General features: G+C 49.1%; 1 protein-coding gene across 3 annotated transcripts; it reads right to left on the bottom strand.

The window, feature by feature from the left end:
• Nucleotides 1-1,454: 1,454 nt before the first annotated feature.
• LRRC73 (leucine rich repeat containing 73) lies at nucleotides 1,455-26,984 on the bottom strand. Of its 3 annotated transcripts, none has more exons than XM_068232565.1 (7): nucleotides 26,804-26,983; nucleotides 23,979-25,437; nucleotides 23,748-23,908; nucleotides 22,237-22,359; nucleotides 11,795-11,895; nucleotides 5,223-5,409; nucleotides 1,455-1,853 (listed from the first exon to the last, which is right to left on the bottom strand). In XM_068232565.1, exons 2-7 carry the CDS (start codon nucleotides 24,248-24,250, stop codon nucleotides 1,783-1,785), a joined length of 915 nt encoding a protein of 304 aa, XP_068088666.1. In that variant the 5' UTR covers nucleotides 24,251-25,437; nucleotides 26,804-26,983; the 3' UTR covers nucleotides 1,455-1,782. The 3 variants fall into 3 exon arrangements, with proteins under 3 accessions (XP_068088666.1, XP_068088667.1, XP_068088668.1); XM_068232566.1 differs by lacking the exon at nucleotides 26,804-26,983 and adding an exon at nucleotides 26,565-26,755; XM_068232567.1 differs by lacking the exon at nucleotides 22,237-22,359 and having other exon boundaries at nucleotides 26,804-26,984.
• Nucleotides 26,985-27,278: the final 294 nt, after the last annotated feature.

The raw sequence follows: 27,278 nt of genomic DNA, 5'->3' as shown, positions 1-27,278 counted from the left end.
CATGCTGTGAATAAGAAAATGAATCTCTCATTCCAGCGTTGAGACCCAGAGGTCCCGAAAGTGGAAATGGGCCATTGCGGCCCACAGGAGTGGCAATTTTGAAGGTCACCTGATCCGCTCAGCCCAATGGATCAGGGTTTTTTTGTTTTTTTATATTCTGAACCCACCTTGGGCTCTGTTTAATCCTAGCAGTATGCACAGATATGTCCGTCCATAAAAACATGCTGTGAACAGTATAAACTTGCATACACATCAATACTCTCCTGCACTGTATACTAGACCCTTGCTTGACACATTTTGGCAAGTTACAGGAGAAAAAAAAGTTTTAAAATTTTTTTATCACTTTTTGCACAGAAATCCTAGGAAAATTGAACGCCAGGGAGGTTTAAGGCCCGCGTTTCCAGCCGCGGTTTGGAAACGCGTGCAGGAGGCAGACACGCACGACATCATAGAGTGCACTGTCTGATGTTCACACTGCATGTGTTCCGGACCTGTGCGGTCCGGGAACGCATGCTGCACGCATTTTTTTGCCAAAACGCGTGGCTGTCCCATTCACTTTTCAGTGATGGGATCAGCCATGCAACGCACACAAACGCGGATGGCGTGCGTTCCGCTCGCATGGCCATCCGCGTTTGTGATGTGAACGGGGCCTTAAGCAACATTTTGATATACAAGCACAGAATGCATTAGTGAAAGTCTTTTTTACATTCAAGTACAGTTCTTTGCATTAAATATTTTTCTATAAATGTTTTTAGATTGCACACGCATCAGCACACTGTTCCTTGGAGCAGCATGCCAGGAATATTCCAGAGCTGCCACAGTGGAGATGTTGTAGCTATTACAATCTGCCTTTGTCTTAGGTTTGCTCAGGTGTCTGGCTTCCAATACATCACACCTCCAAGAGCTGCTGACTGACTCCATGTTGTCTGTCTAGAGATCTCCCCAGCCGAAGCAGGTCATTTTGCCGTGCGCTTGACCTCATGCTGTGCCTGACCTAGGTGCTGCCACAGACATATCACGTCTATAGCTGCGCAGCGGGATTTCAAATGTAATGCAGGTGATGGCGATCGCTGGACACCAAATTACCTCTCTCTGAGTTGCCAGAACTCGGAGGGAATAGGATTTAATGCCGCCCAGTATCTCAGTGGCAGCAGGGCCGTCATTCGGCTCACCCTGCGCCCATCTGACCGGGTGATGGGATAATACGTACTGTTCCTCCACTATATGCCCTGTGGATACACACATGTACGATATGCTATTACCACATCCTTCCTGTGTACAGAACTTTCCCACAACAGCACCTTGGATAGAGGCGTTGCCCCTCTCACATTGATAGGGATTCTTCATCCAGCTGCACAGTGAATTTTTACTCCTCAGTGTACATTTACATGGGCAGATTTGCACCCTCCTTCCCCCCCCCCCCCCCAACAAAACACACAAATCGGATAACAGCAGGTTTTTCACAATAAACTTTATTGGAATACTTGTGCTTGAACCCTGCCCAAGCTATAGCTCCGCCCCATGCAGTGGCCTCCCCAGAGGATAGGGAGGTTTGTGCCAGAGTTAAAGTGCTGGGATTGTGTCCCTTGTGCAGTGTCACATAGAGATATACATTATCTTTCTTTATAGAGAGAATTTCTATCTGCAATAATAACACACCTGTAGAATATCCAGGGCTTAGCCTCTGCAAAACACACACACTCACTCTCACACATGCTGAAGGATTCCCTGTCTTCTTATCTGTGCAATACATGATTGGTGCAGCAGTGGAAGGTGAGGTCTTCACATCTCTGTCTCAGCAAGAAGGCCGTCGCCTAGGCCAGAGGTGAGGAGGACTCTGTGCGGAGCCATACCTGAGGAGGACAATGGGGAGCACGTCATTCACCTGTGCTGTTCTTATTACATAACAGTACTTTCACTCCTGAAATTTGCCAAGTGATTCGCACCTCCAGTGATGTCATACGATGCACTGAGTAGAACAGTGATGCCATACAGTGCATTGAGCAGAGCAGGGATTTTCACTGGAGTTCCTCTTTAATGCTCCTGTATCACCCCGCCTACCTGACTATTCTCAATACTGATCCATTGTCCACTTCATTCCCTGACTTTGCTGGTAATCTGCCTGTCTAGACCTCAGTTTCTCAGCCTGTTCTATTATCTGCCTGCCTCGCTTTCAGCTTGTACATTGACTTATCTGCCTTCTACCTGCCCCAGTATTGGCTCGGGCCTGGATTGGCTCTTCACCTCCGTCTCTCCTCAGCATGGTGTCACCTTTTCTTCCTGCCAATGTTAGGGTACTCCTAGGATTCACCGCCAGGTAGCAACAAGGAAGCAAAGCCCATCAACAGCTGGGGGACGCCCTATGAAGACCCATAGGAACTTATACTTCCATGGAAAAGCCAACAGGTTAGATTCTGGTGTAACTAGTTGGATGGATGTCTCCCTAAAAAATGTAATATGGCTTTCACTGCTGACCAGAGAGTAAGGGGTAAGTTTAGGAACAGTCTTACCGTTATAAAGAGAGGGGGGGCACCAAGAGCCCAATAGTTTGATATTGTATAGATGATAATTAATGAGTAATATAACAATTTAATACTCACAAACCAGGGTTACCATTAGGCAACCACTGTGAAGCCAGGTGGGGAGATTAACCTGACCCCACTCAGGATTAAAAGTCGCTCTCTGTAGATGGGAACAACCCTCCACCAAGGGTGGACTTAGCAATATGTAGAAGCTTTCCAGAGACGCCAATAGAATAAAAGTCACTTAAACGAGCTTAAAACCGATGGGGCAGTGGTGGGCCTATTCCATCCATGCAGACAAAGCAAACAAAGGAAGGACTGTATAACAAACGAGGAATGGAGATGCTGGCACCACCGGTGCATAACCCAGGGGAGCAGGAATACCCGGTCTCAATGCAAACAAAAGGAAAGGATGTTCCGCTGCACCATAGGTTGGGTATAAAGCAATCTTCAGTTTATTGACACATCAGTAGATACACATATGGCTCACGCGTATCGGAGCTCACACTGGCTCCTTAATCATAGCCAACATACACAAAAACACCACACGTTTAAATAGTCAAAAAAAGCCGGCCCACCCAAGGTGTGGCTATGGCTCTTAAAGAGACATATACATGTACATATAAAATGGCCGAATGGCCAAAATGGAGATTAATTAAAACAACCATGGATGTTATGATTAAGAATCAAGATGAATAGACAATCCGGTTACATGAAGATATATAAATTACAGACACCACAGCGATGAGATAAAAAGTAGCATGTGAAAATACAAAAACACATACAAAATTATTCATAGGAATGTATAGATGCATAAATATAAGAATATTCACACCGCCCGGGGAAAGAGTAAAGGGGTAAAAAAAAGGAAGGACTGTGGCATCAACAAACAACAATTTATTGATACTCCACAGTAAAAATAGGCAACGCGTTTCACAAGCTCAATCCCGCTTCATCAGGCCTGTGAAACGCGTTGCCTATTTTTACTGTGGAGTATAAATAAATTGTTGTTTGACTGTTGATGCCACAGTCTTTGCTTTGTCTGCATGGATGGGATAGGCCTACCACTGCCCCATCGGTTTTAAGCTCGTTTAAGTGACTTTTATTCTATTGGCGCCTCTGGAAAGCTTCTACATAGTCGTACCGTTATAGGTAGATACATTAGCGATGGAGTCAGGGATAGGGTTTGGAATAACAGGGATGGGTATAGCGGGGAGCAGTAGCCGAGGGAGACTAGGTGTGCGATTTATGGCAGCCAACAGATCGATAAGATGTCTCTTGGTCGATCGGCTGCCAAAATCGCTAGATGTATAGGCACCTTTAGACCCTTTCTGGCTGCCAGGGAGGAGGGGGTCTCACCTGATATATCTAAAGGACCTCAGCACTGTGAAGGATGGATCAGTGCTGGGCCCAGCAGTGTCAGAGTGTGAGTGATCAGTATAATGCAGATAGAATGCCCCTTTTTCTTTCCCTAGCTTCCTCTGTTCCCTTTCCCCATTATCTCAGCTAGCACTTATATTTCATATGTCATCAGTTAAATATTCTTAATTATTTGTAAATAACCCACCCTTTCTGTAAAGCTCAAGTGGCCGGTCATCAATAAGCAACTAACACAAGCTAAAGTACATTCTACACCAGGTGTGCCCATTGAGTAGATCGCAATCTACCGGTAAATCACAAAGGACTTCATGGTAGCTCCTGACTTCACTACATTTTCCATTCTGTATATATAATTATGTTCATAAAATTGTACATAGGTAGATCATTTTGACTTGCTAATTTCAAAAAGTAGCTCACAAGCAGAAAAAGTGTGGGCACCCCTGTTCTACACCATCCTAAGGTAATATTTCTACAATAGGTGGAATCTGGTGATTAGAGTCACCAGGTGTTTTTTTTTAATATCTCTTCTAGATGTGACAATACTGGACCTGTCCCCACCCAACATCAGGTGTTCCTGCTTCTTTATAAAGAATAATACATTAAAACAAGTCAGTAGCACCCTCCCCCCCCCCCCCCAAGGTAATGAGCACATCACATGGCTATGCTTGGGAACTCATCACCAGAAAGCCAGAGAGAGGACTAACCATTAACCTCCCTGGCGGTAAGCCCGAGCTGAGCTCGGGCTATGCCGCGCAGGAGGATTTCTCAGGCTCTGTTTGGGCGATTCTCCCCATTCAAAGTGCTGTGCGCGCAGCCAGCACTTTGCTAGCCGCGCTCACAGCTCGATCGCCCGCACGCAGCGGCTGAAGAGGGCCCCCCGCCCTGCCTGGACCAATGAGTTCCGGGCAGCGCTATGGGCTGGATCGAGTGCGCCTGACGTCAGGACATCGGCTGACGTCATGCCGATCGTCGCCATGGCAACAGGAGAAGCCAAACGGGAACGCGTTATATACGCGCTCCCCTGTTTGCTATTGATGCCGGCGACAATCGCACTAGAGGGCCACATGCGCCCTCTAGTGGTGTTTCATGTAGCTACCACTCTGGTAGCTTTACATGAAACAATAAAAATTAAAAAAAAAAAAAAAAAAGGAATTTTGCTCATTTGGGAAAATAAATTAACCGCCAGGGAGGTTAAGAGGTTTTAGAACTTCAACTTCTAAGAAACACTAAATTATCGATTCTAGGTGATGTGACCACACAGCTAAAGAGTGGAAACAAAATGAATGTAATGGCAAAGAACCCAGTGCTCCTCTGACCTACCCAGAAAGCTCTTGTGTCTCTTCTCCCGGATGGGGGGCTCCTGGCCATGTTTCTCCCCCTCATCCTCATCTTCCCCTTCAGAGAGGAGGTCGGCTATCTGCTGCTGCAGCTCCATGCTGATGTTGTTCTCAGACAGCACAAGTGTCCTGAGTGGAGTCGGGTAATTCTGGATCATGTCCAGCAAAATCTGCAGAAATATTGGAGAAAGGTGGTTTCCTTATTTCAAGATAACATTCAAAAACAAAAGCACTCGAACAGTGGGTTGTAAAGTTGTATGGGTAACTCAAGGTATAGAAAATAGTTATACTGTACATAGTTAATTGGGTTGAAAAAAAAACATACCGTATATACTCGCAAGCAAGCCGACCCCCCCACTTTTACCCCAAAAAACAGGAAAAAATGATTGACCCTCATGTAAGCCGGGGGTAGGAAACGCTGGCCCAGTGATCCCCCCAGTATGTCCCAGTATAGCTAGTATAGTGCCCAGTATAGGTAGGTAGTGCTCAGTATAGCAAGTAAAATGCCCCAGTATAGCTAGTATAGTGCTCAGTATAGCTAGTGAAGTGCCCCAGTTTAGCTAGTATAGTGCCCCATTATAGCTAGTATAGTGCCCCCAGTATAGCTAGTATAGTGCCCCCAGTATAGCTAGTATAGTGCCCCCAGTATAGCTAGTATAGTGCCCCATTATAGCTAGTATAGTGCCCCCAGTATAGCTAGTATAGTGCTCAGTATAGTGCCCCATTATAGCTAGTATAGTGCCCCATTATAGCTAGTATAGTGCCCCCAGTATAGCTAGTATAGTGCCCCCAGTATAGCTAGTATAGTGCCCCCAGTATAGCTAGTATAGTGCCCCCAGTATAGCTAGTATAGTGCCCCATTATAGCTAGTAAAGTGCCCCATTATAGCTAGTATAGTGCCCCATTATAGCTAGTATAGTGCCCCATTATAGCTAGTATAGTGCCCCATATAGCTAGCATAGTGCCCCATATAGCTAGCATAGTGCCCCAGTATGGCTGGGTAGGTGCTGTCCCTCCCCGCTCCCCCCGCGGCCGCCGCCGCTGCTATTACCTTAGGCGGCGCCGCTTCCTCTATCCCCGTCCTCCTCCGGTAAGTTCGGTAACTCATTCACAGCAGCGCGCCTCTCGCTGCTGTGATGACGAGGAAACCATAGAGAGCGGCTTCCTGTAGCGCGATGCCGTTACTATGGGAACCGCTCTCTATGGTTTCCTGCGTCATCACAGCAGCGGGGGGGCGCGCTGCTGTGAATGAGTTACCGGAGGAGGACGGGGATAGAGGCAGCGGCGCCGCCTAAGGTAATAGCAGCGGTGGCCGCGGGGGGAGCGGGGAGGGACAGCACCTATCCACCCACCCATGACTCGCAAGCAAGCCGACCCCCCAACTTTTGGCCCACTTTTGGGGGGTCAAAAATTCGGCTTGCTTGCGAGTATATACGGTACATACTGAAAGGTCTCCCTCGGGCACGCACAATACAGTATAATAATAATAGGGTACGACATCACACACAATGCAATTTCCCGTCCGACTGATAGAATCTGACAATTATTTCCTAAATGTCCGATCTGCTCCCGATCAACAAATGGGATTGAACAGGAGCAGTTTGGATACAGATAATTATGAGGACAGCCGACATTGCTAATGAAGGGGAAAGTGAAGCATTCACCCAGTAGGAGCACAAGGCTCATACCTGACTCTTAACCTCCCTGGCGGTATATTAACCACTTCGCCATATCTGGACGCATATATCCGTCCAGATAGGCAGTGGTGCTGCAGCCGTGTGGTGCGCGCGATCGGGCGCGCGCCCGCTGCCTCCCGCTGCCCCCCCGATCAGTGAATGGGAATACAATTCCCATTCACCGATCTAAGTCCCCGGCAGAAATACCGACGCTTTCTCATCAGAGAGCGTGGTATTTCTGCCCCCAGGAAACTTCTCTTCATTTTAGTTCCTAGATGCGACATCGTTCGCATCTAGGAATTTTTTGAATGTGGCCATCTTGTGGCCAAATAGTAAACTGCACCCACATACCTGTATTGAATAAAAAAAAACATTATATTACATCTAAAATTGGCTATTTACCTCCCAAACTAAAATTACCCAAATACATTTTTCTATTAAAAAAAAATTAAAAAAAATTACAATTAAAAAAAAAAAACTACATAAATAGTTACCTAAGGGTTTGAACTTTTTAAATATACATGTCAAGAGAGTATCTTATTGAATTTTTTAAAATTATAAGTTTGTAAATAGTGATGGACGCAAATTGAAAAAAATGCACCTTTATTTCTAAATAAAATATCAGCGCCATAAATTGTGATAGGGATGTAATTGAAATGGTGTAATAAGCGGGACAAATGGGCACATAAAATGCATGGGTTTTAATTACTGTAGCATGTATTAATTTTAAACTATAATGGCCAAAAACTGAGAAATAATGATTTTTTTCCATTTCTATCTTAATCTTCCTGTTAAAATGTATTTACAGTAAAGTGGCTCTTAGCAAAATGTACTACCTAAAGAAAGCCTAATTAGTGGCGGAAAAAACGAGATATAGATCAATTAATTTTGATAAGTAGCGATAAAGTTATTAGCGAATGAATGGGAGGTGAACGTTGCTCGGATGCATAAGATTTTCGAAGCTGTAGGCTGAAGTGGTTAAAAACCGCCAGGGGGCAGCGATGCCGTTTTTTTGCTTTTTTTTTGTTTTAAATCATGTAGCGAGCCTAGGGCTAGGCGATCAGGAAATCCCGTTCAAAGAACGGGATTTCCTGGAGGGCTTCCCCCGTCGCCATGGCGGGATGACGTCACCGACGTCATGACGTCTAAGGGAGTCCCGATCCACCCCTTAGCGCTGCCTGGCGCTGATAGGGTCTGGGGGGGGGGGGCTCTACGGCCACGCGGATAGCGGCGATCGAGTGCGGGGCGGCGGTGATCGGTGTGCTGGCGCAGCTAGCAAAGTGCTAGCTGTGTCCAGCAAAAAAAAAATTGCGCAGATCGGCACAGCAGGGCCTGAGAAAACCTCCTGCGCGGCTTACCCCGATTTACCGCCAAGAAGGTTAAGTTTCCCAGAGCTGCTCCATCCAAAGTCAACTGTAGCTAGGAAAGAAAGGGGCCAGTGCTGTTAGCTGCAGGATGCCTGCAGATATTCTGGTGTCTCAACTTGTGCCTGTCCCTAGACACTGCAACCACCCTGGTCTGAGGGGGGATTCTGGGCAGCTGTAATCACCCCCATGTTTGCTTATGCCTGGATCAACACTGCCAGGAATTACCTCGTAAATAATTACCATGGATGTCCTTTAATACAATAAAATCATCTAAGCCCACCTTAAATGCAGATATAGAATTTGCCATAACTACTTCCTGTGGTTACATATTCTACATTTTAATTACTCTTACTGTAAAATATTCATTTGTATAATGTAATTTTAGATTTACTGTTATTTACAGTGATGTGAAAAACTATTTGCCCCCTTCCTGATTTCTTATTTTTTTGCATGTTTGTCACACTTAAATGTTTCTGCTCATCAAAAACCGTTAACTATTAGTCAAAGATAACATAATTGAACACAAAATGCAGTTTTAAATGATGGTTTTTATTATTTAGTGGTTCCTGGTGTGCCGTCCTCTTATCCCCCCTCCCGCACGTCCCTGCGGCCGCCGCTGCTATTACCTTAGCAGCGGCCGCTCTCCCCTCTCCAGCGCATGTATTTATTCTAGCAGCGTATCTCCGGCTGCTCTGTGTGATGCGCAGGAGGCAGGGCTCGGTTTCCATAGTAACGGCGATACATATCGCCGTTACAGGAAGCCGCTGCCCTGCCTCCTTCCACATCACACAGAGCAGCCGGAGATACGCTGCTTGAAATATACACGCGCCGGAGAGGGGAGGGGCGGCAGCTGTTAAGGTAATAACAGCGGCGGGGACGGGCGGGGGGAACTATCCTGGGGCACTATACTGGCTATACTGGGGCACTATTCTGGCTATACTGGGGCACTATACTAGCTATACTGGGGGACTATACTGGAGCACTATACTGGGGCACTATACTGGCTATACTGGGGCACTATACTAGCTACACTGGGGCAACTATGCTAGCTATGCAGCCGCACCCCAGCCCCCCCCCCCCCATAGCCTGCTGCGCATGGCACTGTCCACTAGGTCGCGCAAACAATCGGGGACCGCATCCGACCCCGTCCCCCCCCCCCCCCCCCCCGCGCGCCGTTCCCCGGAGAAAAATGTGGTCAGACAGTGTTCCCCGGGCCGGAAAAGGTTGGGAACCACTGCTCTAGAGTATGGAGATACCACATGTGTGACCCCTTTTTGCAGTCTAGGTGCGCTAAGGGGCCCAAAGTCCTATGAGCACCTTTAGGCTTTACAGGGGTGCTTACAATTTAGCACCCCCCAAAATGCCAGGACAGTAAACACACCCCACAAATGACCCCCTTTTGTAAAGTATTCAGAGAGGGGCATGGCAGATTTCATTTTTTTTTTTTGTCACAAGTTAGCAGAAATGGAAACTTTTTTTTTTTTGTCACAAAGTGTCATTTTCCGCTAACTTGTGACAAAAAATAAAATCTTCTATGAACTCACCCTGCCTCTTAGTGAATACTTTGGGATGTCTTCTTTCCAAAATGGGGTCATTTGGGGGGTATTTATACTATCCTGGAATTTTAGCACCTTAGAAAAGTCATAGATGCTTCAAAATGGGAAAATTCACTTTTGGCACCATAGTTTGTAAATGCTATAACTTTTACCCAAACCAATAAATATACACTGAATGTTTTTTTTTTTATCAAAGACATGTAGCACAATAAATTTGGATAAAAATGTATATAGAAATTTTACTTTATTTGAAAAATGTCAGCACAGAAAGTTAAATTTTTTTTTTTTTTTTTTTTTTACAAAATTCATGTCTTTTTTGATGAATATAATAAAAACTAAAAATCGCATCAATCAAATAGCGCCAAATGCAAGCTGTATTATTGACAAGAAAAGGAGGTAAAATTCATTTAGGGCTCGTTTCCACTGTTGCGACGCGATTTCGCCGGCATTCCGACGCTTGTAAAAACGCATGCGGCTGCGTTTCCGCATGCGTTTTTACCCGCGATTTCGCGTGCGATTTCGCATGGCAGGGTGCCATGCGAAATTAACCATGACACTGCCAGGGCAAAATAAAATTGAAAAAGGTGCGAAATCGCACGCGAAATCGCGGGTAAAAACGCATGTAACAAACGCATGCGTTTTTACTATTAAATACATTAGCGGCGATTCGCATGCATTCCACTCGCAGGCGAATTCGTTGGCTCTTTTGTGCGTTTTTTTACCGCTGAAAAAAACGCACCTCAACAACGCTACAGTGGAAACAGGCCCATCCACTTGCATTACATGTGCGAATCTGCATGCGTTGGACGCATGCAGATTCGCGATAGTGGAAACGAGCCCTTAGATAGTAGGTTGTATGACTGAGCAATAAACCGTTAAAGCTGCAGTGGTCTGAATGGAAAAAAAGGCTCTAGTCCTTAAAGAGGAACTCCAGCCTAAACAAACATACTGTCATTAAGTTACATAGTTATGTTGAATAAAATAGGCAGGTAATATAATCTCTTACCCACACTGTTTTAAAAGAACAGGCAAATGTTTGATTTCATGATGGCAGCAATCTTTTTGGTTGAAAGGGGGTGACAGGGAGCATGAGACACAGTTCCAACTGTCCTGTGTCCTGAGCACCTCTCCCAGTTGCTAGGCAACGTGAATAACAACATAGGAAATCCCATCATGCCCTGCACAGCATCAGGGAAAAAAAGCCTAGGCTTTTTTACTTTGATGGGTGGAGCTTAGGTAAAAAAATGCAGCTAAAAATGATGCTTTGGTAAGAAAAACAAAGTTCTGATGCTGTGAAACTGTTAAACACCAAGCCTTTTCAGTTCTGCTGAGTAGATTTTTAGTCCGGAGGTTCACTTTAAGGGGTGAAAAGACTGCGGTCCTCAAGTGGTTAAAGCTGGTGAGGGTAGTGAACAGTAGCTTGCTACTTGGCCAAATCATTTATACACTAATCAAGTGACATAAGCATTGTGCCTTGAAGTTTGCGCTAAAAGTTGTCACATGCACAGAACCCACAGCACGGTCGCCCATGCATAGGCGAACAACTAAGAAGGCAGTGTCCTACGGAATGTGAAAAGGGACACAGGAAGGCACACACAGCCCAGACACGGGCGAGGAGGTAAGGCATGACAAATCCACAGCCCTTGTGATAATGTCACATACACACAGTGACCATGTTTTACCCATAAATTCACATAACTGCTTCAGAGATGTCACAGGCTTCTCGACAGCCTCTCTGGCTAATTTCCTATTTACTCCCAGCCCTGAGTGCTGCCATCTTGTTTCCCACCTCTGCCCACCTGCCACACCCATTAACAGCAGGCCCAATGGGTGGGAACATGCTAGTACTAAAGTTCCTGATCAGTAAGGCAGCCTCAATATGCACAAATGCCTATAATACAGCTGTATGCATGGGCAGCTATGCAGACTTCTGTGACCACAAATAGCACAATTTACCTGAGCTGACTGATTGCTGAGCCCCGTTCCTTCCAGGTCCAGGTTCTCCAGAGTGCGACTGGAAGCCACGCACACGGCCAGCATAGCTGCCATCTGATCACCTGCACAGATAGGACACACAGTCACCTCATAAGAAGCCACACACTGCCAGCATAGCTGCCATCTGATCACCTGCACAGACAGGACACACGGTCACCTAATATGCCACGCACACAGCCAGCATAGCTGTCATCTGATCACCTGCACAGACAGGACACACGGTCACCTCATATGCCACGCACACTGCCAGCATAGCTGTCATCTGATCACCTGCACAGACAGGACACACAGTCACCTCATAAGAAGCCACACACACTGCCAGCATAGCTGCCATCTGATCACCTGCACAGACAGGACACACGGTCACAGCATAGGAAGCCACGCACACTGCCAGCATAGCTGCCATCTGATCACCTGCACAGACAGGACACACGGTCACCTCATAAGAAGCCACGCACACTGCCAGCATAGCTGCCATCTGATCACCTGCACAGACAGGACACACAGTCACCTCATAAGAAGCCACACACACTCCCAGCATAGCTGCCATCTGATCACCTGCACAGACAGGACACACGGTCACCTCATAAGAAGCCACACACACTCCCAGCATAGCTGCCATCTGATCACCTGCACAGACAGGACACACGGTCACCTCATATGCCACGCACACTGCCAGCATAGCTGTCATCTGATCACCTGCACAGACAGGACACACAGTCACCTCATAAGAAGCCACACACACTGCCAGCATAGCTGCCATCTGATCACCTGCACAGACAGGACACACGGTCACAGCATAGGAAGCCACGCACACTGCCAGCATAGCTGCCATCTGATCACCTGCACAGACAGGACACACGGTCACCTCATAAGAAGCCACGCACACTGCCAGCATAGCTGCCATCTGATCACCTGCACAGACAGGACACACAGTCACCTCATAAGAAGCCACACACACTCCCAGCATAGCTGCCATCTGATCACCTGCACAGACAGGACACACGGTCACAGCATAGGAAGCCACGCACACTGCCAGCATAGCTGCCATCTGATCACCTGCACAGACAGGACACACGGTCACCTCATAAGAAGCCACGCACACTGCCAGCATAGCTGCCATCTGATCACCTGCACAGACAGGACACACAGTCACCTCATAAGAAGCCACACACACTCCCAGCATAGCTGCCATCTGATCACCTGCACAGACAGGACACACGGTCACAGCATAGGAAGCCACGCACACTGCCAGCATAGCTGCCATCTGATCACCTGCACAGACAGGACACACGGTCACCTCATAAGAAGCCACGCACACTGCCAGCATAGCTGCCATCTGATCACCTGCACAGACAGGACACATGGTCACCTCATAAGAAGCCACACACACTGCCAGCATAGCTGCCATCTGATCACCTGCACAGACAGGACACACGGTCACCTCATATGCCACGCACACTGCCAGCATAGCTGTCATCTGATCACCTGCACAGACAGGACACACAGTCACCTCATAAGAAGCCACACACACTGCCAGCATAGCTGCCATCTGATCACCTGCACAGACAGGACACACGGTCACAGCATAGGAAGCCACGCACACTGCCAGCATAGCTGCCATCTGATCACCTGCACAGACAGGACACACGGTCACCTCATAAGAAGCCACGCACACTGCCAGCATAGCTGCCATCTGATCACCTGCACAGACAGGACACACAGTCACCTCATAAGAAGCCACACACACTCCCAGCATAGCTGCCATCTGATCACCTGCACAGACAGGACACACGGTCACAGCATAGGAAGCCACGCACACTGCCAGCATAGCTGCCATCTGATCACCTGCACAGACAGGACACACGGTCACCTCATAAGAAGCCACGCACACTGCCAGCATAGCTGCCATCTGATCACCTGCACAGACAGGACACACGGTCACCTCATAAGAAGCCACACACACTGCCAGCATAGCTGCCATTTGATCACCTGCACAGACAGGACACACAGTCACAGCATAGGAAGCTACATACATTGCCAGCATAGCCGCCATCTGATCACCTGCACAGACAGGACACACAGTCACCTCATAAGAAGCCACGCACACTGCCAGTATAGCTGCCATCTGATCACCTGCACACACAGGACACACGGTCACCTCATAAGAAGCCACACACACTGCCAGCATAGCTGCCATTTGATCACCTGCACACACAGGACACACGGTCACCTCATAAGAAGCCACACACACTGCCAGCATAGCTGCCATCTGATCACCTGCACAGACAGGACACACGGTCACCTCATAAGAAGCCACGCATGCCGCCAGCATAGCTGCCATCTTATCACCTGCACAGACAGGACACACGGTCACCTCATAAGAAGCCACACACACTGCCAGCATAGCTGCCATCTGATCACCTGCACAGACAGGACACACAGTCACCTCATAAGAAGCCACACACACTCCCAGCATAGCTGCCATCTGATCACCTGCACAGACAGGACACACGGTCACCTCATAAGAAGCCACACACACTCCCAGCATAGCTGCCATCTGATCACCTGCACAGACAGGACACACGGTCACCTCATATGCCACGCACACTGCCAGCATAGCTGTCATCTGATCACCTGCACAGACAGGACACACAGTCACCTCATAAGAAGCCACACACACTGCCAGCATAGCTGCCATCTGATCACCTGCACAGACAGGACACACGGTCACAGCATAGGAAGCCACGCACACTGCCAGCATAGCTGCCATCTGATCACCTGCACAGACAGGACACACGGTCACCTCATAAGAAGCCACGCACACTGCCAGCATAGCTGCCATCTGATCACCTGCACAGACAGGACACACAGTCACCTCATAAGAAGCCACACACACTCCCAGCATAGCTGCCATCTGATCACCTGCACAGACAGGACACACGGTCACAGCATAGGAAGCCACGCACACTGCCAGCATAGCTGCCATCTGATCACCTGCACAGACAGGACACACGGTCACCTCATAAGAAGCCACGCACACTGCCAGCATAGCTGCCATCTGATCACCTGCACAGACAGGACACACAGTCACCTCATAAGAAGCCACACACACTCCCAGCATAGCTGCCATCTGATCACCTGCACAGACAGGACACACGGTCACAGCATAGGAAGCCACGCACACTGCCAGCATAGCTGCCATCTGATCACCTGCACAGACAGGACACACGGTCACCTCATAAGAAGCCACGCACACTGCCAGCATAGCTGCCATCTGATCACCTGCACAGACAGGACACATGGTCACCTCATAAGAAGCCACACACACTGCCAGCATAGCTGCCATCTGATCACCTGCACAGACAGGACACACGGTCACCTCATATGCCACGCACACTGCCAGCATAGCTGTCATCTGATCACCTGCACAGACAGGACACACAGTCACCTCATAAGAAGCCACACACACTGCCAGCATAGCTGCCATCTGATCACCTGCACAGACAGGACACACGGTCACAGCATAGGAAGCCACGCACACTGCCAGCATAGCTGCCATCTGATCACCTGCACAGACAGGACACACGGTCACCTCATAAGAAGCCACGCACACTGCCAGCATAGCTGCCATCTGATCACCTGCACAGACAGGACACACAGTCACCTCATAAGAAGCCACACACACTCCCAGCATAGCTGCCATCTGATCACCTGCACAGACAGGACACACGGTCACAGCATAGGAAGCCACGCACACTGCCAGCATAGCTGCCATCTGATCACCTGCACAGACAGGACACACGGTCACCTCATAAGAAGCCACGCACACTGCCAGCATAGCTGCCATCTGATCACCTGCACAGACAGGACACACGGTCACCTCATAAGAAGCCACACACACTGCCAGCATAGCTGCCATTTGATCACCTGCACAGACAGGACACACAGTCACAGCATAGGAAGCTACATACATTGCCAGCATAGCCGCCATCTGATCACCTGCACAGACAGGACACACAGTCACCTCATAAGAAGCCACGCACACTGCCAGTATAGCTGCCATCTGATCACCTGCACACACAGGACACACGGTCACCTCATAAGAAGCCACACACACTGCCAGCATAGCTGCCATTTGATCACCTGCACACACAGGACACACGGTCACCTCATAAGAAGCCACACACACTGCCAGCATAGCTGCCATCTGATCACCTGCACAGACAGGACACACGGTCACCTCATAAGAAGCCACGCATGCCGCCAGCATAGCTGCCATCTTATCACCTGCACAGACAGGACACACGGTCACCTCATAAGAAGCCACACACACTGCCAGCATAGCTGCCATCTGATCACCTACACAGACAGGACACACAGTCACCTCATAAGAAGCCACGCATGCCGCCAGTATAGCTGCCATCTGATCACCTGCACAGACAGGACACACAGTCACCTCATAAGAAGCCACGCACACTGCCAGCATAGCTGCCATCTGATCACCTGCACAGACAGGACACACAGTCACCTCATAAGAAGCCACGCACACTGCCAGCATAGCTGCCATCTGATCACCTGCACAGACAGGACATGTCACAGGACCCCTCGTGGCCGGAACGCAAAGGCCTTCCAATAAGTTTCAGCACACAGACCATGCAAGCTTTGGTCACGATCGGTGCGCCGAAACCGCTGCAATTTGGGTAGCAGATCGACCAGAAGGGAGGCTGTGGGTTAAGGTAATTACGAATTTCACACTATTTCAGGGTATAACTGCCTCCACCTCTGTTTTCTGAGACAGAGGAACTCACTGACTGGCTGAGCCTAGATCTAAAAATAAAACCGGTTAAACACACTCTATTCTGTCTAGCTAGCAACAAAAGTAGCGTCTCTCCAGAAGTCTGGGTTCAGTTTCTGTATGGCTGAATAATAGGGTAGCTGAACAAACAACTGACGATAGCGTCGGTTTATTAATGCAATATAAATAATTAATATATACAGACAATCATTAAAATCAACAATTATTGAGACATTAGTAGCCAGTATGAAAATAAAAAGGGAGAAAATACTTAGTTCGTGAAAAGATGTCCGTTCTGGGAAAACTTGTAAAGTTCCTTGTTTCAGTTCAGTTCAAAGTCCAAACAAACCAGGTGCTAGCATGTCCTCAAGCTGGCAAGGATATAATCAGGATGATGTTCAAAGTGGAGGACACTGAGTTTGGCTCCTCTGCCATTCTTATGCCCCTAATCCAGTAGGAGGCAGTGAGGGTGGGAGCCACACACCCCCTTAGAATATGAGAGGAGTCCTCCCCTTGTCCTGGAGGCCAGAAATCATATCTAACCATATATGGGCTCTATCTCACAGAACCGTACAGGTCAGGGCAGATTTACTAACAGTTTCAGATCCATCCCGATTTACCCAGCGCCCTGATACCAGACATGAAGGGTGGGACTCCTGTGGTATCATCAGGGCACTTTCGAACTGCCTAACTGGAAGTCTTTACCTCAGAATGTTCTGAAACTTTCTCAGAACCAGCGCCAGACAGGGCCCAGCATGCTCTGTTAGTTTGGAGGGTCTGCCAGCCTGGCAATACAGGAAATATGACACATATCGCAGTTTATGGAATATTATATACATCTGGGATATACAGCAGGTCATTCCCAGGCGAAGGCTCTTTTGAAGCTTGGGGGCAGCAAGCTACGTGTCAGCTCCCTTGCTGGGATTGTAGCCGGAGAGTCTGACTTTTTCCGAATTAAATTGGTTCTGCCATGCTGCTTATCAACTTCATCTGATGGATGGGCCTTCAGCACAGCTGGGGGCTGGGGACACTCTGCAGTGGGCTCCTGCGTTTTGGTGGAAGGAAGGAGGAAAAAAAAACCCAGTCTTTTAAACTAAGAAATGTCAGTCTCTGATCGCTGCAATGACGGGCAAATCTAACCACGAAACGATCAGGGAATCGATTTTGCGGATCCTTCCGATTCGCCTGCGTTTCTCACGGCTGTTCCGTGACAGGACACACGGTCACCTCATATGCCACGCACACTGCCAGCATAGCTGCCATCTGATCACCTGCACAGACAGGACACACGGTCACAGCATAGGAAGCCACGCACACTGCCAGCATAGCTGCCATCTGATCACCTGCACAGACAGGACACACGGTCACAGCATAGGAAGCCACGCACACTGCCAGCATAGCTGCCATCTGATCACCTGCACAGACAGGACACACGGTCACAGCATAGGAAGCCACGCACACTGCCAGCATACCTGCCATCTGATCACCTGCACAGACAGGACACACAGTCACCTCATAAGAAGCCACACACACTCCCAGCATAGCTGCCATCTGATCACCTGCACAGACAGGACACACGGTCACAGCATAGGAAGCCACGCACACTGCCAGCATAGCTGCCATCTGATCACCTGCACAGACAGGACACACGGTCACAGCATAGGAAGCCACGCACACTGCCAGCATACCTGCCATCTGATCACCTGCACAGACAGGACACACGGTCACAGCATAAGAAGCCACGCACACTGCCAGCATAGCTGCCATCTGATCACCTGCACAGACAGGACACACAGTCACCTCATAAGAAGCCACACACACTGCCAGCATAGCTGCCATCTGATCACCTGCACAGACAGGACACACGGTCACAGCATAGGAAGCCACGCACACTGCCAGCATAGCTGCCATCTGATCACCTGCACAGACAGGACACACGGTCACAGCATAGGAAGCCACGCACACTGCCAGCATAGCTGCCATCTGATCACCTGCACAGACAGGACACACAGTCACCTCATAAGAAGCCATGCATGCCGCCAGCATAGCTGCCATCTGATCACCTGCACAGACAGGACACACAGTCACCTTAAAAGAATCCACACACACTGCTGTGACCATGCAAAGCTGTAGTATAATCTGCTCAGGGGAGTCCCCCATGATCTGTACCAAACACAGGAGAACAGCTGGCTGATCCACTGTGCGGTGTATCTGTGCTGTGAATATTAATGTCCAGCAGGTGTCACTCTTCCACCCCAGTACCTCATTTAGTATTGAGTTAAATTACATTACCAGCAGCTATTGTAAATCCAGCAGGGGGTACATGGCTAGTCCCATCACACAGGTATGAGGCAGAACTGAAATACTGTGTGTACGCTGGCAGGGGGTACATGGCTAGTGCTATCACACAGGTATGAGGCAGAACTGAAATACTGTGTGTACGCTGGCAGGGGGTACATGGCTAGTGCTATCACACAGGTATGACGCAAAACTGAAATACTGTGTGTACGCTGGCAGGGGGTACATGGCTAGTGCTATCACACAGGTATGAGGCAGAAATACCGTGTGTACGCTGGCAGGGGGTACATGGCTAGACTTGTCACACAGGTATGAGGCAGAAATACTGTGTGTACGCTGGCAGGGGGTACATGGCTAGTGCTATCACACAGGTATGAGGCAGAAATACTGTGTGTACGCTGGCAGGGGGTACATGGCTAGACTTGTCACACAGGTATGGGGCAGAACTGAAATACTGTGTGTACGCTGGCAGGGGGTACATGGCTAGTGCTATCACACAGGTATGAGGCAGAAATACTGTGTGTACGCTGGCAGGGGGTACATGGCTAGACTTGTCACACAGGTATGAGGCAGAAATACTGTGTGTACGCTGGCAGGGGGTACATGGCTAGACTTGTCACACAGGTATGAGGCAGAAATACTGTGTGTACACTGGCAGGGGGTACATGGCTAGTCCCGTCACACAAGTATGAGGCAGAAATACCGTGTGTACGCTGGCAGGGGTTACACAGCTAGTCCCATCACACAGGTATGAGGCAGAAATACAGTGTGTACGCTGGCAGGGGGTACATGGCAAGTCCCATCACACAGGTATGAGGCAGAAATTCTGTGTGTACGGTGGCAGGGGGTACATAGCTAGTCCCATCACACAAGTATGAGGCAGAAATACCGCGTGTACGGTGGCAGGGGGTACATGGCTAGTCCCATCACACAAGTATGAGGCAGAAATACCGTGTGTATGCCGGCAGGGGGTACATGGCTAGTCCCATCACACAGGTATGAGGCAGAAATATTTATTATTATTATTATTATTTAGTATTTATATAGCGCCGACATATTACGCAGCGCTGTACAGTGTATATATATATATCTTGTCACTAACTGTCCCTCAAAGAAGCTCACAATCTATTCCCTACCATTGCCATATGTCTATATTATGTAGTGTAAGTACTGTAGTCTAGGGCCAATTTTTTAGGGGGAGCCAATTAACTTATCCGTATGTTTTTGGAATGTGGGAGGAAACCGGAGTGCCCAGAGGAAACCCACGCAGACACGGAGAGAACATACAAACTGTGTGTACGCTGGAAGGGGGTACATGGCTAGTCCCTCACACAGGTATGAGGCAGAAATACTGTGTGTATGCTGGCAGGGGGTACAGGGCTAGTCCCCTCACACAGGTATGAGGCAGAAATACCGTGTGTATGCTGGCAGGGGGTACATGGCTAGTCCCGTCACACAGGTATGAGGCAGAAATACTGTGTGTATGCTGGCAGGGGGTACATGGCTAGTCCCATCACACAGGTATGAGGCAGAAATACTGTGTGTACGCTGCAGGGGGTACATGGCTAGTCCCTCACACAGGTATGAGGCAGAAATACTGTGTGTATGCTGGCAGGGGGTACAGGGCTAGTCCCATCACACAGGTATGAGGCAGAAATACCGTGTGTATGCTGCAGGGGGTACATGGCTAGTCCCTCACACAGGTATGAGGCAGAAATACTGTGTGTATGCTGGCAAGGGGTACAGGGCTAGTCCCATCACACAGGTATGAGGCAGAAATACTGTGTGTATGCTGGCAGGGGGTACAGGGCTAGTCCCATCACACAGGTATGAGGCAGAAATACCGTGTGTATGCTGGCAGGGGGTACAGGGCTAGTCCCATCACACAGGTATGAGGCAGAACTGAAATACTGTGTGTACGCTGGCAGGGGGTACATAGCTAGTCCCTCACACAGGTATGAGGCAGAAATACCGTGTGTATGCTGGCAGGGGGTACATGGCTAGTCCCGTCACACAGGTATGAGGCAGAAATACTGTGTGTACGCTGCAGGGGGTACATGGCTAGTCCCTCACACAGGTATGAGGCAGAAATACTGTGTGTATGCTGGCAGGGGGTACAGGGCTAGTCCCATCACACAGGTATGAGGCAGAAATACCGTGTGTATGCTGCAGGGGGTACATGGCTAGTCCCTCACACAGGTATGAGGCAGAAATACTGTGTGTATGCTGGCAGGGGGTACAGGGCTAGTCCCATCACACAGGTATGAGGCAGAAATACTGTGTGTATGCTGGCAGGGGGTACAGGGCTAGTCCCATCACACAGGTATGAGGCAGAAATACCGTGTGTATGCTGGCAGGGGGTACAGGGCTAGTCCCATCACACAGGTATGAGGCAGAACTGAAATACTGTCTGTACGCTGGCAGGGGGTACATAGCTAGTCCCTCACACAGGTATGAGGCAGAAATACTGTGTGTATGCTGGCAGGGGGTACATGGCTAGTCCCATCACACAGGTATGAGCCAGAAATACTGTGTGTACGCTAGCAGGGGGTACATGGCTAGTTCCATCACACAGGTATGAGGCAGAAATACCGTGTGTACGCTGGCAGGGGGTACATGGCTAGTCCCATCACACAGGTATGAGGCAGAAATACTGTGTGTAAGCTGGCAGGGGGTACATAGCTAGTCCCATCACACAAGTATGAGGCAGAAATACCGTGTGTACTCTGGCAGGGGGTACAGGGCTAGTCCCGTCACACAGGTATGAGGCAGAAATACTGTGTGTACGCTGGTAGGGGGTACATGGCTAGTTCCATCACACAGGTATGAGGCAGAAATACTGTGTGTAAGCTGGCAGGGGGTACATGGCTAGTCCCATCACACAAATATGAGGCAGAAATACTGTGTGTACGCTGGCAGGGGGTACACGGCTAGTCCTGTTACACAAATATGAGGCAGAAATACTGTGCGTACGGTGGCAAGGGGTACATGGCTAGTCCCATCACACAAGTATGAGGCAGAAACACTGTGTGTACGCTGGCAGGGGGTACATGGCTAGTCCTGTCACAAAGGTATGAGGCAGAAATACCGTGTGTACGGTGGCAGGGGGTACATGGCTTGTCCCGTCGCACAGGTATGAGGCAGAAATACCGTGTGTACGCTGGCAGGGGGTAGATGGCTAGTCCCGTCACACAGGTATGACGCAGAATACATATCGCTTCCCTACTGAAATACTGTGTATACGCCAGCAGGGTTGCTAGTGCCAGGAGAGCATTGTCCACCCTCTACCATGCATTGGCAGGCTTACCCAGCGGGTTGTAGTCCAGGTTTAATGTCCTCACTTGGGAGCTGTGTGCCACAGCGATTGCCAGGCGGGCCCAGCCAGTGCGGGTGATGCCAGGATTGGCAGACAGGGTGAGCTCACGTAACCCTGGAGAGACACAGAGAGACAGCCTTCCATCTCCCCACTCTTCACATACAGGAAGTCAGACAGGAGGCAGCTAGAAGGACGGACTGCTGAAGGGATGGATGGAAGGACAGATGAGATAGATAGAGTGTTAGACAAAAGGAAGGATGGATGGAATGCAGCACCTTGGAGATTCTAATAAATGTGAATTGCAGTAACGTACATGTGTCTGTTTTCTACGATGGAGGTAAGTCCACCAAACTTCCCCCTTTTAAACGGTTTTTAATTGATTTTATCATTGTTGGCGCCTCTGTATACAAATTGCAACCAGTCTAGTCCACCCTCGGTGGAGGGGTGTATCCCCGTTTCTTCCTATCTACAGAGAGCGACTTCTTATACCTGAGTGGGGTCAGGTTATAATTCTCCCCACCTGCTTGATCAGTGATTGCCTGTGTGGTAACCCATGTTTGGGAGTATAACTACTGATATTCTTATTTTTGAACCATACAATTGACTTGAATACTACACTATATTGGGGCTCTCAGTTTCTGTTCTTCGTTTTAAGGATGGATGGAAGCACAAAGAGAAGCACTGATGGTTGAAAAAAGGGAACAAATAGGACAGATAGAGGCACAAATGGAAGGAAAACAAGCAATAGCTGGAAAGAAACAGATGGAAGGACAGATACAGGCACTGGTGGAAGGACACAGAGGGATAGAGGAACAGATGGAAGGACAGGAACAGATAGAGGGGCAGATAGAAAAACAGATGGAGGATAGAGATACAGGAGGAAGGACATATAGAGGTACAGGTGGAAGGATGGATAAAGGCATGGATGGACCGATAGAGAAACTAATGGAAGGACAGATAAAGGAACAGATTGAAGAATAGAGGTACAGGTGTAAGGACAGATGGAGGCACAGATGGAATAACAGATAGAGGAACAAATGGAAGGAAATTAGAGACACAGAAGGAAGGATGGAGGAACAGAAGGAAGGAAGGATGGAGGAACAGATGGGATGATGGATAAAGGCACACATGGAAGGATGGATAGAGGAACAGGTGGAAGGATGGATGGAGGAACAGATTGGATGGAGGAACAGATGGGATGACGGATAAAGGCACACATGGAAGGACAAATAGAGGCACAGATGGAAGGATGGGAGAACAGATGGAAGGACAGATAGAGACCGAGATGGAAGGACGGATAGAGGCATAGATGGAAGGACAGAAAGAGGCACAGATGGAAGGACGGATAAAGACACAGATGGAAGGATGAATGAACAGATGGAAAAACAGAAAGAGGCACAGATAGAAGGTCTGACAGAGTCACAGGTGTAAGGACTGACAGAGGCACAGGTGGAAGGACTGACGGGGAACAGATAGAAGGATGGTTGGAGAAGGTGTCACACCTGGTTTGGCCCCATCAGGGGGCAGAAGGCCACATATCAGACTGATGGCCTCGTCTCCGAGCAGACAGTCACCGAGGTCCAAGGACAGCAGGGAGGGGTGTGCAGACAGCGCCGGGTTCAGCAGAGACAGCCCCGTGTCTGTCAGGGGATTCCCATGCAGGCTACAGGAAGAAACAGTTATATAAAATCAGCCTAGGTAGCACCTCCCTTCCCCCCCAGTCTTCTACTTACAAGAGAGACTGTAGAGAGCGGTTGCTGTGCAAGGACTGTGCCAGCTGCTGGACGCGAGAGGCGCTGGACACAATCCCCAAGTTGAGGTTTAGCTGCACCAGGGAAGGAGACTGTGCCACACCCTGACACAGCCGGGCAAAGTCCCGGTCTGAGACATGACATCCGCGGAGAGAGAGGAGCCGTACTGAACCCTCTGCCAGCCCTTCACACACACCCTTTACTTCTGCCCCAGACAGGGTCTCTCCCGACATCTGGATAGAGCCTGGCAACATCTTGACTCAGGGGCGTAAACAGTGCAGGCAGTTTCCACAGGCTGGTCAGTGAGCGAAGTAATGGCAGCAGGTGGAGTGCACCTTCAGGTAACTCACAGGAGGAGTAGAGCTAGATAGAGTGCCCCCACAGGCCAGTCAGTCACAGGAGGAGTAGTTCTAGACAGAGTACCCCCACTGGCTGGTCAGTCACAGGAGGAGTAGAGCTAGATAGAGTGCCCCCACAGGCCAGTAAGTCACAGGAGGAGTAGAGCTAGACAGAGGGACCTCACTGGCCAGATAGTCACAGGAGGAGTGTGCTAGACAGAGTACTCCCACTGGCCGGTCAGTCACAGGAGGAGTAGAGCTAGACAGAGTGCCTCCACAGGCCAGTCAGTCAGTCACAGGAGTAGAGCTAGACAGACGGCCCTCATAGGCTGGTCAATCACAGGAGGAGTAGAGCTACACGTAGCCCCTCACAAGCCAGTCAGTCACAGGAGGAGTAGAGCTAGACAAAGTGCCCCCAGAGGCCAGTCAGTCACACAAGGAGTAGAGCTAGACAGACGGCCCTCATAGGCTGGTCAGTCACAGGAGGAGTAGAGCTAGACAGACGGCCCTCATAGGCTGGTCAATCACAGGAGGAGTAGAGCTACACGTAGCCCCTCACAAGCCAGTCAGTCACAGGAGGAGTAGAGCTAGACAAAGTGCCCCCACAGGCCAGTCAGTCACACAAGGAGTAGAGCTAGACAGACGGCCCTCATAGGCTGGTCAGTCACAGGAGGAGTAGAGCTACACGTAGCCCCTCACAGGCCGGTCAGTCACAGGAGAAGTAGAGCTAAACAGAGTGTCCCCTCACAGGTTGGTCAGTCACAGGTGGAGTAAAGCTACACAGAGTGCCCCCACAGGCCAGTAACTCACAGGTGGCGTAGAGCTACACAGTGTGCCCTCAAAGGCCGGTCAGTCACAGGTTATGTGCCAACACATGTAAATCACTAGTGAAATTTCCAACAGGTTGGTCAGATGCGCATTGGTGCCAGGAAGTCCCCACAAGCCAGTCAGTCACAGGTGCAAAGCCCCCACAGGTAAAGAGCAGGTGTAATGCCCCAGAGGCCGGCCAGTCAGAGTTAGAGTGACACCATATGAAATGTCATTACAGGTCAGTTCAGGCAGAATGGAGCCAGGCAAAGTGTCCCACAGGCTGGACTCACCACCTAAAGAACGAAACAAGAGTAAAGAGAGGATGTAGGGGAAGGTATGAAAAAATATATCTCCCTCTGAAATGGAAAACATACAAGAGGAAATGGAAATAGGCAAAATACGATGGCATAAAAATAAGCATCAGATTAGTATCAGATTAAAATAATTAATCAGTGCTGCGTAATATGTTGGCGGTTTATAAATACAATAAATAAATAATTATAAGGTTAGTATAAAGTGGGAGGGGAGATACTGAGTGGAAGGAGTGGTGTCAGATCAGGTGGGTGGAAAGGGGATTCAGTGGGGGAGAAGGGGTAGTATAAAGTGATGAGGAAGCATATCAGGAAGAGGGGAAGATAGTATGATGTGGAGGAAGGACAGGTAATAAGTGGGGGAGAGGGGGCAGTATTAGGTAGTTTTAAGGGGAAATATCAGACGGATCAGAAGACAGTATTATGTGGAGGAAGGACAGGTAAAACGTGGGGGATATGGGGTAGCCAAGGACATAACTAGACTTAATGCCCCCCCCCCCCTGCAAAAATGATTGCATGGGGTCACCCTTGGTCCCCTAACCCTATTTGGGTCATGTGATCGGGAGCTGGTGAATGGCAGCAGAGAGTGTTCTGCTATGAAGCAGCGCCTGAAAGCAGGAAATAATTACACACTCTCCTGCACACAGTTTTTGTGAGCAAATAGGAAGGGGTTTTCTTTTGCAAATTGGCTGCACTTTAGGATGGGGAGAGGAAGGAGGTGGGGCCCCCAAAGCCTCTGAGCCCCTTGCAATAGCAGAGGTGATTGCTACACACATGGGGGTAGTATTAGGTAGGTAGTGATGAGGAGGCATATCAGATATCAGGAATAGTGGAAGATAGTATTATATGGAGTAAGGACAGGTAATAAGTGGTTGTTTTTCTTCGGGGGTGTATAAGTTGGAGGGACAGCAGGTATAGGTGGGGAGAGAAGTGGTATCAGGCACATGGGTGTTCTCAGGTGGAGGGGGGGGGGGGGGGGGGGTAACGGGTAGTCTCATGATGGGGTGGTATGATGTGTGGAGTTGGTATTAGGCAAGAAGGTGTCACTAGGAGGGGAGGGATTGCTATGAAGTGGGGTTGGGAGTAGCAGGTGGAGTGACATGAGTTACCTGGTGGAGTAGAAACTTGGTAACAGGTTGGATAGTATGAGGCAGGTATGAGGTACATAGAAAGAAAATTACGGTGGGGAGGTGTGAGGTGTACATGGTGAGGTATGAGGGGGGAGCGGTACAGAGTGGGGGTAAGGCAGGGTGTATGAGATTGGGTACAGGCCCGGTGTGTGAGGGGGCGGTGTACAGACTAGGGGGGCACGAGGAGGGGTAAGGCTATATGAGGAAGAGGCCATTACCGGCTCCCTGGGGGGACATTGGCCAGTTCCGGGCTCTGCGTTCCGCCCGTAGATGCCGTCCCGTCTCTATGACAACCAACGCGTCAGAGGGCCAGCCTTTCATATGACGTCACCCCGTGTGGCCCGCACTGCTCTACCTAGCGGCAGACATCATTTCATGTAGTGCTTCTGGTTTCACTGGCGGACTCCTCCCCTCAAATGACGTCATATTAGTTTTTGCACAAGATGGGTTTTTCCAAAGCTAAATGATATAAGCTGATTTCCAAAGTGAAACAGATTTATTGGCAGCGTTGCGAGAGAAAAACAATAGTAAGCATTGGAGAGAAGGGGGTGCTTGAGGGATTATAAGGGGTGAGAATAGAGGGCAGTGTGAGGGGTATGCAGCCCATGAGGGGTATGCAGGAAAATACTAGTCCATAGAGGTAGGGAAGGTATAGGGGATTGTTGCATACACAGTCTGTCAGCACAAAATAAC

Source organism: Hyperolius riggenbachi, chromosome 4 (genome assembly GCF_040937935.1).
Source record: "Hyperolius riggenbachi isolate aHypRig1 chromosome 4, aHypRig1.pri, whole genome shotgun sequence".
In the NCBI taxonomy this organism is placed as follows: Eukaryota; Metazoa; Chordata; class Amphibia; order Anura; family Hyperoliidae; genus Hyperolius; species Hyperolius riggenbachi.
This window is presented reverse-complemented; position numbering and strand designations above follow the sequence as displayed.

Excerpts from the sequence above, each read along its gene's own strand:
- LRRC73 (XM_068232565.1), bottom strand. The coding sequence starts at position 24,250 with ATGTTGCCAGGCTCTATCCAGATGTCGGGAGAGACCCTGTCTGGGGCA. Across the intron at positions 22,360-23,747 it reads CCCTGATGGGGCCAAACCAG|GGTTACGTGAGCTCACCCTG; the intron begins GTGTGACACCTT and ends GTGTCTCTCCAG. Across the intron at positions 1,854-5,222 it reads GAGACACAAGAGCTTTCTGG|GTATGGCTCCGCACAGAGTC; the intron begins GTAGGTCAGAGG and ends TGTCCTCCTCAG.